General features: G+C 41.7%; 1 protein-coding gene across 5 annotated transcripts in view; it reads left to right on the top strand.

Annotated features, from left to right (window-relative positions):
* Cbx5 (chromobox 5) overlaps positions 1-11,964 on the top strand; it is a 33,961-nt gene extending 21,997 nt beyond the window's left edge. For 4 of the 5 annotated variants that reach the window (XM_008839070.3, XM_008839079.3, XM_029566531.1 and 1 more), the window contains 3 exons: positions 4,454-4,640; positions 8,247-8,347; positions 10,400-11,964. In XM_008839070.3, the coding sequence (XP_008837292.1) occupies positions 4,454-4,640; positions 8,247-8,347; positions 10,400-10,550 (439 nt within the window). In that variant the 3' untranslated portion in view covers positions 10,551-11,964. The remainder of the gene's footprint in view (positions 1-4,453; positions 4,641-8,246; positions 8,348-10,399) is intronic. The other variant, XM_008839062.3, reaches the window with a different exon arrangement.
* The last annotated feature ends 1,840 nt before the right edge of the window (positions 11,965-13,804 follow it).

The raw sequence follows: 13,804 nt of genomic DNA, 5'->3' as shown, positions 1-13,804 counted from the left end.
ATGTTTGAAAGGTACTTAAAAGTGTCTGTCTTTGAGCTCTTGATACTTAGCATAGATACAAAGTGAAAAACAAAGTTTGGAGTATGGAGTAGATGTATTAAACATTTGTCCCTATTTTGTTGTAAATGCCTGGGTTGGAGAGGGGGATCGGCAGGTGATAAGACCTGAGTTCAGGTCCCAGCACCCATGTTGGGCTGCTCACAATGGCCTGTGACTGCAGGTCCAGGCCAATTTGATCTGGGAAGTTCTTCAATTGAGTTTCCTTCTTGACACACAAACACATCACTGTTAAACTATAACCTTTCTTGTCTCCAAGATCTCATATTAATATCACAATAGAAAACATACTTTAAATACTTTAAAAGTCCTACAGTATTTAAAATTTCAACCTTTTAAAACATCTAAGGTCTCGCTGGGCATGGTGGTGCACACCTTTAATCCCAGCACTTGGGAGGCAGAGGCAGGCGGATCTCTGTGAGTTCAAGGCCAGCCTGGTCTACATAGTGAGTTCCAGGACAGCTGAGGCTACAGGGAGACCCTGTCTCAAAAAGACCAAAAAAAAAAAAAAAAAAAAAATCTTAAGGTCTCAGCCAGGTATGGTGGCACACACCTTTAGTCCCATCACTTGGGAGGCAGAGGCAGGACAATCTCTGTGAGTTTAAGGCCAGCCTGGTCAGCTTGGTCTACATAGTACCAGGTCAGCTGGGGCTACAGGGAGACCCTGTCTCAAAAAGACCTAAAAAATAAAAAATCTAAGGCCTCAAATAAATAAATAAAACATTTTTAAAAGGGGGCTAGAATGATGGCTCAGTGGTTAAGAACACTGAGTGTTTTTACAGAAGACCCAGGTTCAAATCTCACCACCCACATAGCAGCTAACAACTGTCTGTAACTCCAATTCCAGGGGATCCAACGTCCCTTTCTGTCCTCCGCAGGCACAGCACGACATGGGTGCACGTACATACATGCAGGCATGACACTTACACATAAAATAAAAATACTATATTTTAAAATAAATCTAGGTCTCAGGCTACAGAGATGGCTCCTCAATAAGAGCACTGACTGCTCTTACAGAGGACCTGGGTTCAGTTTCCAACACCCACATGGCAGTTAACAAGCATTTATGACTCCAGTTTCAGAGTATCTGATGTCCTCTCTAGCTTCTGTGGGATTGTACATACAAGGTACACTTACATACATAAGGGTATGTATGCCTCTGCCTCCCAAGTGCTGGGATTAAAGGTGTGCTGCCCGACTGGTAAGACATTTTTTAACAATTAAAAAAACACTAAGGTATCTTTAAAAAAAATTTTATTTTTATGTGTATGAGTGTATTGTCTGCATGTATGTAAGTGCACCCATGTAGTGCAGTGCCTGTGGAGGTCAGAAGACAGCGTCGAATTCCCCTGGAACTGAAGTTCTAGAAGGTTGTTAGCTGCCATGTCGATGCTAGGAATTGAACCCAGGTTCTCTGTAAGAGCAGTCAGTGCTCTTAACCGCTAAGCCATCTCTCTAGCCCCAGCATCCAAAGTCTCTTAACTGTAGGCCCCTGTAAAACAAAAACAAGCTTAATATTTTTCATTCCAGAAGTAAAGAACCAGGGCATAAAAACAATCATATATTAGTGAAACCCAGATCCAGCAGTATAACTGCAAATCTTGTAGCTCGCTGTCTGATATCTGGAACTCACTTCATGAAAAAGGCTTGGGTCCCTCTACCTCTCCCACTCCACCATCAGCAACACACAAAACATCTCCCAGGCTCAGGCCAGCTTTTACACCTACTACTGTCTTCACAGACAGCTCACTCTCCTAGCATCTCCCGATATCCTGGGCTCTTCATTGCAACTGGGGCTCCACCTTCACACATGACTTCTCTTGGCCTCTCTCCAGGGGACTTTGACCCTGCCACATGGTGCCAGGCCTTAACTGCTCTCCATGACACCCTCAATATTGCATTTCTCATGCCTTCAAAACCAGTATGATATGGGAGACTCTTAGACCTTGCCAGGTTTTGCTGCCAGCTTCATGTGCAGCCTTTGTCGCCTGCTGGACCACAGCTGTGTGTGAACCCTGAGGAAATGCTCCCCAGAAGATTTCACTTCAGTGATGCTTATCTCTTATTAATCACAGCTGAATCTTCAACCTCTGCTAGCCAGCATCCATTGTCCCAGTAAAGCATAGAAGGTTTCGTGTTCAGAGATTCCAGATTCCAAAATAAAGGACCCGATAGAGGCCTTCGCTTCCCTCTGAAACGTCACAAGCCAGGTCTCCATAGCCTGCATTTCCCTGAACATTTCTTCCAAGTTCTGGGCATTCAATGGCTTTTCTAGCCTAAAGTTCCAAATACTTCCACAGTTCTCCCCAAAAAACAACATGGTCAAGTCCATCACAGCAACAATATACTTCTGGTATGTTTTTATTGAGTTTGCTTTCTGTTGGATTCACTCTTTTTGAGACAGGGTCTCTCTGTAGCTCCAGCTGCCCTGGGACTCACTATGTAGACCAGGCTGGCCTTGAACTCACAGATCTGCTTCCCTAGTGCTGGGATCAAAGGCATGCGTTGCTACGCTTGGCCTTGAATTCACTGTTATATATTCTACTGTATATTCTAAGAATTTCAACAAATGTATAATTCATGTGTACACCGTTATATCAGAATATTCTCTATACTGAAAATCCTCTGACCTGTAATCACAGCATTTAGGAGGCTGAGGCAGGACCACCATTTCAAAGACAACTTGAACTACAAAGCAAGACCCTGTCTCAAAAATAGATCTGTCTTCTGTGTTCCATGCAGTGATATTCCTCTCCTTTCCATCCCTGGTCTTTACTATCTCCATAGTTTTTATCTTTTCCAGAATGTGATACAGCTATAATCACAGTGTCCAGGCTTGTCCGGTTGGCTTCACTTCACTTAGGAATTTGCAGTTAGGCTTCCTTTGTGTCTTCTCATGGCTTGGTAACTGATTTGTCTTTTTAAAAATGTTTAGGTACTAAATACTATTCCATTTTCTGGGTATATCCTTGTTTGTTCATCCATTTGCTTACTGAAAGACATCTTAGGCCAGTCATGATGACACCCACCTTTAATCCCAGCACTTAGGAAGCAGAGGTAGATAGATCTCTGTGAGTTCAAGGCCAGCTTTGTCAATACATCAAGTTCCAGGCCAGCGGGACTACATAGTAAAACTCTGTCTAAACTTAAAAAAAGAAAGACGAGCTGGAGAGATGGCTCAGCAGTTAAGAACACTGAGTGTTCTTGCAGAAGACCCAGATTCGAATCCCAGCACCCACATGGCAGCTAACAACTGTCCATAACTCCCGTTCCAGGGGATCTGACAGCCTCTCTTCTTTCTTCCACAGGCATTGCATGACACAGGTGCACTTATCTACATGCAGGCAATACATGCATACAACATACACATAAAATAAAAATGATAAATAAAATATTTTTTTTAAAAAGAAATTTTGGTTGCTTTCATGATTTTTGCAGTTATAAATGCAGTTGTTCAAAACATCTGTGTGAAGTTTTGGGGATAGTTTAAGTTTCTCTTCTGGTAACTACAAAGGAGCAATAATTACTGGACTTTTTGGTAAGATAGAGTATATTTAGTATTGTGAGAAACTGCCAACATGACTTCCGAAATGGTTGTGTCCTTTCTGTCACCAACAGTGAATGAGAGGTGGAGTCGTTCCACATCTTGCCAGCATTTGGTGGTTGGTGTTTTGGAGATAGGCCATTCTGATAGTTGTACAGGGGTACATTGTAGCTTTAGTTTGCATTTCCCTGGTGGTATACAGTTTGGAGCATCTTTTTATATACTTAGCAACCATGTGTGTATCCTTTTTCATGGTGTCTGTGTTAAGATCTGCTTTAGCATTGCTATTTCTTTTGGGGAACTGTAGCAAGCCAGTGGGAACAAATGGTGGATTGTCCATAAGATTTAAAGGCTTCTACCTGAAAATGATGCATGCTACTTTTGTTGACATTTCATTTTCAAGACAATCACATAGCTATCTCTAATCAAAGGATCTTCAGTGGAATATTTCTACCGATGTGCTTGGAAGGGCAGAGGTAGTCAATGGTAGGTCAAATGGACCAAAAATAAGTACTATATGCCTCTTTAAAGTAAACTTCATAAGCTGGGTGCTATGGCGCACACCTTTGATCCCAGCACTTGGGAGGTTGAGGCAGGTGGATCTCTGTGAGTTCAAGGCCAGCCTGATCTACATAGTGAGTTCCAAGTCAGCTGGAGTTGCAGGGAGACCCTGTCTCAAAATAAAATAAAATAAACTTCAGCATTGGGAAGGGCTGAGGATATAGCCTGATAGCACTTGTGTCATCCCCCAGTCTCCAGCACTGCAGTGATGACAGACAGACAGACAGACAGAACTAGGACACTGGATTTTCATCCATCGTCCTTTCCTTTGTCTTCATTGCTGTGGTCCAGGGAGCACAACACGTGGGAACCTGAGAAAAACTTGGATTGCCCTGAACTGATCTCTGAGTTCATGAAAAAGTATAAGAAGATGAAGGAGGGTGAGAATAACAAACCTAGGGAGAAGTCAGAAGGCAACAAGAGGAAGTCCAATTTCTCAAGCAGTGCTGATGATATCAAATCCAAAAAGAAGAGAGAGGTAAGCTACCCTTCCCTGCTCCTGTTGGCTGTCCTTCTGCTCCTTCCATCTAGAAAGAGGCCTTATTTTAGTTATTTCTCTTCTAAGGATAGAACTAAATAGTAAATTATTGAACAAAGAGTTTCTAGGGATGGATGTTGATTAACTTCCCCTCCTCAACAAGAGAATTGTAATTTATAGCACTGAATTTGTATGAAGGTAGCAGAACTGATAGATATAAAGTATTTATCTACTCTGCCTTCTCCATGAGTAGAAGTTGTTATTTTAAAGAGGAAGAATTTTTTTTTTTTGATGTATGTGTTCTCTGTGCATATGCCATGTGTGTGCAGGTGCCTTAAAGAGGAAGAATTTTTTTTTTGTATGTGTTCTCTGTTCATATGCCATGTGTGTGCGGGTCCCTGAGTAGGCCAGAAGGTTTTGGATCCCCTGGAGTTGGAATTGCAGGCAGTTTTGAGCTACTAATGTGGGTTCTGGGAATGGAGCTAGAATAGCAGCAAGCCTTAATCACTGAGCCAGCTCTCCAGCACCAAGAAGAATCTTCAATGCATTTTTTTAGGTTATATTTATTTTCATTTTATGTGTATGAGTGTTTTGCTTGAATGTAGGTAAGTGTACCACATGAGTGCCTGGTGCCTACAAAGGCCAGAAGAAGGCATTGGATCCCTTGAACTGGAGTTAAGGAAGGTTGTTACTCATCATACAGATGCTAGGGACTAAACCAGGTCCTCTGCAAGAGGAGCCAGAGCTCTTAACTGCTGAGCCATCTCTCTAGCCCCTACAACCTTATTTTTAAAGCTTTTGTATCTGGAAAGGTCTGAATGTTGTTGTGATGAATTGTATTGAGTTTGAGAATGCTTTCTGTGTTTATCATATTTTCTTTTTAATCTTTTTGTGACAGGGTCTCCCTGTGGCCCCAGCTGGCCTGGAACTCACTATGTAGACCAGGCTGGCGTGTCTCTGCCTCTGCTTCCCATTTGCTAAGGAGCTAGGACTTGTTTTTCTTTTTCTTTTTTTACATTATTTTTATTACATTTTATTATTTTGTGTATGTGTGTGTGTGGGCGTGCACATGCACGTGCCTCTGCCTTGAACTCAACAGATCCGTTGCCTCTGCTTTCCAAGTGCTGGGATTAAAGGAATGTACCACACCTTTTTTTAATTCTCTGTATTCTGATTTTTGTTATTTAATTCTTTTCTTGTTAAATTAAAATAGCAAAAACAACATAACCTAAGATTTTTGACTAGATATTTGGGACAGAATAGTGTACATTTCTTCAACTTAGGGTTTTGTCCTTTTAAAAGTAATGATCTGATCTAAGGGGCTGGAGAGATGGCTCAGGGGTTAAGAACACTGACTGCTCTTGCAGAGGACTCAGGTTTGATTCCTAGCACCCACATGGCGGCTACAAAGCATCCATAACTACAGTTCCAGGGGAATCCGAAGCCCTCTTCTGACCCCTGCGGCAGTGCACAACATGGGTGCACTCATATACGCGCAGGCAATATACTCATACACATAAAATAAACATAAAAAAATAACAAAAGTAGTGATCTGAGTACCATGCTTTGATCCCTGACCATTGCAGAGGCTTTTGTGTCTAGACTGATTTTTGGAGCTGCTGACCTTGAAAACAACCTCCAAAAGTCCCCTTTATCCTCATAATGTTCATCCAGGGTCCCTGACAGCGTTCTCAGCAACACTGGCAGCTGTCAGACAGCTGGGAAGATACATAGTTGGGGTTTTTTTGTTTTGTTTTGGTCTTTTTGAGACAGGGTCTCCCTGTAGACCCAGCTGTCCTGGAACTCACTATGTAGACCAGGCTGGCCTGGATCTCACAGAGATCCGCCTGCCTCTGCCTCCCGTGTGCTGGGATTAAAGGCGTGTGCCACCATGCCCGGCTTAGTTGTATGTTTTAAAGGTACAGGGGGAGATTACATTTCTTTAGACCACTTCAGAAGAAAGTAGTTAGTTGGTATTATGCCTGATTTAAGATTACTGCTTGTATGATGATTTTAGCATTTTCCTCGCCTTGGCTCCTTCAGCATCTTGAACATTTTTCTTCCATTCCCCATTTCCCTCCCTATGTGGCAAACTGTTTTCAGCCGCCAGCTATGATGTATTACTTAGTCCCCTTGCCAGCATTCCAGCTGTGAGCAGCTGTGTTCACATCTGGGAACCTATTCCCCTTAAATGCCCCAAAGAGGCTGTATCTTAAAAAGCCAGTATCTCCCCTTGATCCATAGCTGGAATTTCCTTTCTATTGTGGGTTCTGATGTCTTTGGGGACCATGTGAGCCCTGCAAACTTTTACATTCCTCTATTTAAAAAAATATTTTTATGTGTTGTATATGTGTGGGGGCATGTGAGCATGCAGGTCAGGGGACACCTTGTGGGAATTAATTCTCTCACCAATGGGTCCCAAGTAACAAATTCAGGTGGTCAGGTTTGGTGGCAACTGCCTTAATCCATTGAGCCATCACACTAGCCTGCTTTTGTATCTTAAAGGAACATTAAAAGATGGTATGAAAATCAGATACCTGAGATTTCGTTCATTTGGGAAGTCTTAAGCTTTTCTTTGTGCTACTACTAAATAAGCTTTCATTGTCTCCCACAAGTTTTAAAAAAGTATATGATGCATATAAAATTAGATTTTCTTGTTCTGACCAGTGCTGTTGATACCTGGTTCACTGCTCCCGTGTCTAGATTATATACCTGCCTGAGATCACATTTCAGTGCTCTTCCTCCTGAATTATCAGTTGAGTTGCTTAAAGCCCCAGTCTGGTTCCACCTTTTAATGGCAGGGGGTAAGCACACAGGGTGGCTTCTTCCACCAAGTATATGCAAATTAGCATTTGTGATCTTACAGTTTTATAGTACTGGTCTTGCATCACTTTTAACCTGTTTTTCATAACATTTTTCACTGTGCGAAGTATTAAAACTCTTGGTCACAGAAGGGTGATCTAAATTCATCCAAAATACAGCATATGAAATTCCAAAACATTTGTTTAAAAAAAATATTATTGGTCACTGTTAAGGTAAAGTCTAAAAAGTTAATACTGAAAAGGCAGGCGGGTCTGTATGAGTTCAAGGCCAACCTGGTCCACATAGTGAGTTCTAGGCTAACCAGGGCTACTAAGTGAGACCCCCCCATAAAAAAAAAAACACCCCCCCCAAAAAAAAATTTAAGATTGAGAAAAATTACATATTTGAAGCTGAGAGAGTAAAGGGGGTCTGGAGTACACATGGGCTTATTTGGCATCTCAGAAGCAAAAGTGGAGTTAGTTCACTTACAGTACTGAAGAGATTCTAAATGAGGAGGATTCGAAGATTGCCTGATTGAGGATGTGGACTCACAGGATGCTAAAGACTGTTAGGGCCTCCTTCCTCATCTTTCTCAAGGAACACCAGGAAAGACAACAGCATCTCTTCTCTTGGCATTGCTGTCACTGTTTGATGTAGTACTCTATTTTTCAAGTTCTTAGAATTTTTCTGAATTGATGGCAGTAATGATATCAAGTGATATTAATGAAGGCTGTGTTTTGTTGTTCTGAGAAACAGATTCTTTGCTCTTTCTTGAAACTTTAATCTCTCCTGTTCTACTTATAGCAGAGCAATGATATCGCTCGGGGCTTTGAGAGAGGCCTGGAACCAGAGAAGATCATTGGGGCAACAGACTCTTGTGGTGACTTAATGTTCTTAATGAAATGGTAAGAGAGAGTGGGCCTCACTGTGTGGCAAGATTTTGATCCTTAACCTATACCAGTTGTCAATATTAAATTGTGGTTCAAAATGGATTTATGACATTCTCAAGCTTTGGTATTCTTACATTCTAGTAATCCACACATCAGGAAAGTAAATTTGGTGTAGGAAACATATAAGTATGACCTAAGTTTTTTTTTTTTTTTTAAGTAGGACTGAATCATTTGCATTAAGATCATGAGCTGGTGACCATGAATTTTAAAAGTTCGGTGAGACCACTGAATAATGTCAAAAAGAGAAGGACATTTCAGCAAAAAGCATTAGGGTTAATGCAAAACAAAGCACCAGTTACTTTATGAGGTAGAGAGAATGGCTTTTAGAACATCAAGTACTTCCTCTTAGTTTGGTTTCATAGGCAAGTGATTTGTGTTGTGGTCCTCAGTTACCTGTTTCACAATACATACATAGAAGATTCATCATACAGTGTCACTAAGGAAGCTAATTGGCCCAGAGTTACATAATTATAGCTTCATATTTGAGACAGGGCTCTCATGTGGCCCAGGTAGGCAGGCTTCTGTAGTAGAGGATGATCTTGGATTTTGGATCTTCCTGCTTCCACCTCCCCAGCAATGAGATTACAGTCTGACACCTACACCACTGTGCCTGGTTTTATACGTGCTGGAGATTAAACCCAGGGCCTTATGTACACTAGGCAAACACTACTAACTGAGCTATATCACACATCCCAGACTTTCTTATTTTCTGAGATAGGGTCTCACTATATTCCTGGCTAACCTGGAACTCCCTATGTAGAGCTAGCCAGCCTCCAGTTTATAGCACTGCTCCTGCTTCTGTCTTCTGAATACTGGCATTGCAGGTTTGTGCCACCAGCTTGTTTTGTTTTGAGGCAGGGTCTCTTATTATAATACCCTTGTCTGGCCTTGAACTAGCTGTGTAGCTGGGCTGACCCTGAAGTCCTAATCCAGTTTCCACTTCCCTAGTGCTGGAGTTATAGGTATATGCCACCATACCCAATAAATTAAAAAGAAACTAGTTAAAGATACATGTTACTAAATTTGGTTTGTATTGTTTTGTTTGTTATGTTTGGTAGTGGGACTTGGTAACTTGGCAGTTGAAAATTTGCACATAAATTTCTATTTTCCTATTTTTCCAATTCACAGTTCTGACCAAAAAGATAATGAGTATTTAAAGGGTCACAAAGTAAGGAGGGTTAGGACCCCTTCCCTTAGGTGATCCAGAAACTAGATTGATTGACTTATATATAACCAATATGGCTGTTTGATTGTGTTTCTTCACTTGCCCATATATACAAATAGATAATATAGAAGTAGAATAAATATAATTTATTATTTTTGATTGAGCCTACATGTTTTGTATCTGAATTCTAGCTATGTACTTTTATATCTAGTATAGTACTTAAAAAGTTCTTGAAAATACTGAACTGTTAGGTTCCCCTCCTTTCCTTCCTGACAACTCAATTTGGCCTTGAACTCAATGTATAGTCTAGGATGACCTTGAACTCAAGATCTTCCTGCCCTCCACCTCCCCAGTGCTGGAATTGCAGGATTATAGATTTGTACCTACCATGCCTGGCTGGCTTTCTCCTCCCTTTTCCTTTGCTTTCCCTCCCTTCTTTTTTTTTTTTGTTGTTGTTGTTTGGGTTTTTTGTTTTGTTTTATTTTGTCTTTTTTGATGCTGAAGATCAAATTCAAAGGCTCCATCAGAGCCAGGTGTGATAACCTTTAATCCAGCACTCGGGAGGCAGAGGCAGGCAGATCTCTGAGTTCGAGGCCAGCCTGTTCTACGTAGTAAGTCCAGGCCAGCTGGGGCTACAAGGGAGACCCTGTCTCAAAAAGACCAAAGGAAAAAGCGGGGGGGGGGGGCACTTAGTTATACCTCTATACCTCCAGTCTGTTAAGGTCCTTTTTACCTTGAAATCAAGATGTGAGGAGGAAATCAAGCCAGGAGAATCCAAACAATGACATAACAGACAGATTTCTCTCAGGCTGTCTTCTAAGTCTCACATTCTTTCTTTTCAGGAAAGACACAGATGAAGCAGACCTGGTTCTTGCAAAAGAAGCCAATGTGAAGTGTCCACAAATTGTGATAGCATTTTATGAGGAGAGACTGACTTGGCATGCATATCCAGAGGATGCAGAAAACAAAGAGAAAGAGAGCGCAAAGAGCTAAAGGAGGGGTGGTCTCTGTCATTTCTCCTTGTACATAATATGCTCACCTTCCTGCCTCTTCTCCCTTCTCCCAGCTCTTTCTACCCTAAACACATCCATAAAAATGTGCTTATCACTGTGCTCCACAGGAGAAATGTTGGTATCGGTTCTCTTGTAACATAATGATGGTCTGATTCATAAATGTAACGCTGTGAAGACCAGGCATTTACATACTGTGTGTAATTCCCACAGTTTTTTCCTTTACCTTGATATTTTCCTCCCGCTCTCCTATAACTTTTTAATCACCTTAGAGTCTTGATCTTTTAGGGCTGATTTCTTTTTAGGTTGGGGGATTTTATTACAATCATGATGACTTCGATGTCTTATTTGGTTATTAGAACATATTGATGACCAACTGGCCTTTGTTTTGATATATTGGGATGGAAAGGATGTTGCCCATCTTTTAGAAAGCCAACAGCAGTGGCCTACCTGTTGGCACCTTTCCCAACCTCCTTTAGCTCTACCAGGAGAAGACAGGGTCCCTGGTGTGGTCTTCTGGGTCACCCCTGTTCGTCCTCACCTACTCTTCCAGAATAACTCCATCCTTTTGAGGGCTTGAACTTATTTAAATTTGTCTAGGCACTCCATTTAGCCTTAGGACTTTTGGCCTTGCTATTTTCCAATCCCTGATTCTGCTTCTGTAAGGTGATGTCAATTTGTGATAAAATGACGAGATTATTAACTGTGGAAATTGTGTGCTATAGTTCAGGAGAATAATGGAATGGGACATGATACAGCTGTCTTTGGTATCACCTGTGGTATGTTTCTATTCTTTCCTTCCATCCCTCATATTTAGACTATGTAGGTGTGAGTGATTGCCTGGTGCTTGCTTGTGCCAAGGTGCTGGGCACCCTCCAACCCTGCCAAGTTTTATGGCCTCCCAAAGCATTTCTGTTACCAAAGAGGCTTCAGACCTGACTCACTTCTCAGTGGATTCAAGCTTCCTTTCCATGTCATTATTTTCAGGTGGGAACTCGAAGGGAAGCTCTGGCCGCAGTATCAATTTTAAGCATTCATAGCAGTAATACTCCCAAGTCTACTGCCTCATGACTCCTGGGTTTGCCACTAAGAGCCCTCAAAGTATTAATGTTCTTCCCTTTTTCCACCTCAGAAAATGACACTTTCCCCTAGAGAGTGACAGGTCCTGGCATTAGCATTTTGACACAGTCTTTCACCACTCAACAAACTTTCCCTTTAGTTTACATTTGCTTTGCTATTATGTTGAGAAATCTTTCTGGCCGTACTCTGCCAGCTTTTGTTCACCAAGAAACACCCGACTTCTCTTTATCCTTTTCTTCTTGTAGTTGAGAAGACTAGAGTATCGGGACTAAAAGCAATAAAGGAGTAGAATTTTGAGCTGACCATCCTTGTCCCAGCCCCAAAGCTGAAAAAAAGAATAAATGCTTGAGATTGCCTTGATTCTAGAGTTTGTCAGCTTTTAGGGCTGTTTTTGTTGTTGCTTTTGATTTTTAAAACATAGCTGTCTGGCCAGAAGCATCCAACCATTTCTAGATTATTCATAGTAATGAGGGGAATGGATGGATCACTCCAGTCCACAGATGAGTCAAATAATATGCAAATCATAGGCCCATTCATAGCATTTGTTAACATTGCTTTCCTGCTCAGCTGCTGATTGAATTCTGTGTGCTTGTGTAAATTATGTCAGAAATTATACTGCACAGTTAAGAAGACGGCTGTTGCTACATTGACATGACAGACAATGAAGCTTTTGGTTTAAGTCAGCCAGGAAGAGCCTCTGAGTGTACTGAGGTAGGATAAGAGCTCATAGCCTAAGCATTACACTGGGTGGGCATTCTATTTCCCTATTCCATTGACTTCCAAGGAATTAAAGACTAGGTCAAATGCTGGATAATTGGCAGTTGTCTGTACTTAATCCAGTGGTGGGCATCAAAAATGAAGGAGAGCCGGGCGTGGTGGCGCACGCCTTTAATCCCAGCATTCTGTGAGTTCAAGGCCAGTGTGGTCTGCATAGTGAGTTCCAGGACAGCTGGGGCTACAGGGAGACCCTGTCTCAAAAAGAACCCCCCCCCAAAAAAAATGGAGAGTTACAAAGCAGATTTGTCATATAAGTAACCAAGGGTAGCAGTTAGGGTGAGGTGAGAGTAAGATAGAACTAGGCCAGAGCTCCCAAGGACATGATACGAGTCTCTTGGTTTGCAGTTGCAGAAAAGGCCAACCTGTTTGAGTAGGCATGTGAATTGCAGTGACTTTTTTCCCTTTGAGAGACAGGGTCTCACTATGTAGCCCTGTCTGGCCTGGAGCTCACTGTGTTGACCAGGTTGGCCTCTGCCTCTTGAGTGCTGGGATTAAAGGCGTGTACCCCTGTGCCTGACATAACCATTTTTTTTTAACTGAATTTCTTTGATTTTCATACCACATAGTTTTATGATATTTAGATCCCCTCCCTGAAACCATATAGTTTCTTTAAAGCAAAAACTTAGCATGTGAACAAATAGCAATATTTAGTACTAAAATTGGTCTTAAGAAGCCAGGCCTGGTAGTTTAAGCATATAATCCCAGGCTGATGTAGGAGGATCTTAATTTCAAGAAGACCAGCTTGGGCAATTTAGTGAGACCCTGTCTCAAAAAGGAAAAGGATTGGTCCTGAGACGGTTAGGATGCGTGATTACTGTGGCAGCAGGTAATGTTTTAAACATCCATCAATTTCTAGTATCCTTAGTTCATAGATTCATGGTTTTCTACCAAGTACTATCAAAACATCTTTTGTTCTCCTTGATACCTTTGCTGGTTCTGTACAGAAATGGGGAGCTGGGGTACCAAGACTAATTTCAGCCTCTGTATAAAGGAACCAGATGCCTGCCTGTGCCTCCAGCATTTGTTGACGCTGAGTAGCTGTTTTCTCCTTTGAAGAATTACAGCTTCAAATATAAAACTGTTTCATGGAGCTTATTCCCCCTGAAAAGTAGCCAAGGACAAAGCACCCTTAAATCCTCTTTCAGGCCAAATGTGCTGGTACACATCTTTAATTCCAGCACTCGGGAGGCAGAGGGTCTCTGATTTCAAGACCAGCCTGGTCTACGTAGAATACCAAGTTCTACATACCAGCCAGGGCTACATAGTGAGACCCTGTTTTTAAAAAGAAATAATCTCTCAGAACTTTTTTGTGATTTTAGGATTAAGCTAAGCTTGGGGCCTTACAGGTACTGACAGGTGCTCTACCACAGGACCAATAAT

The sequence above is a fragment of the Nannospalax galili genome, unplaced genomic scaffold (genome assembly GCF_000622305.1).
Source record: "Nannospalax galili isolate Female #2095 unplaced genomic scaffold, S.galili_v1.0 scaffold251, whole genome shotgun sequence".
NCBI lineage: Eukaryota > Metazoa > Chordata > Mammalia > Rodentia > Spalacidae > Nannospalax > Nannospalax galili.
The sequence above is the reverse complement of the archived record's forward strand: the minus strand, read 5'-3'. Positions and strand labels throughout refer to the sequence as shown.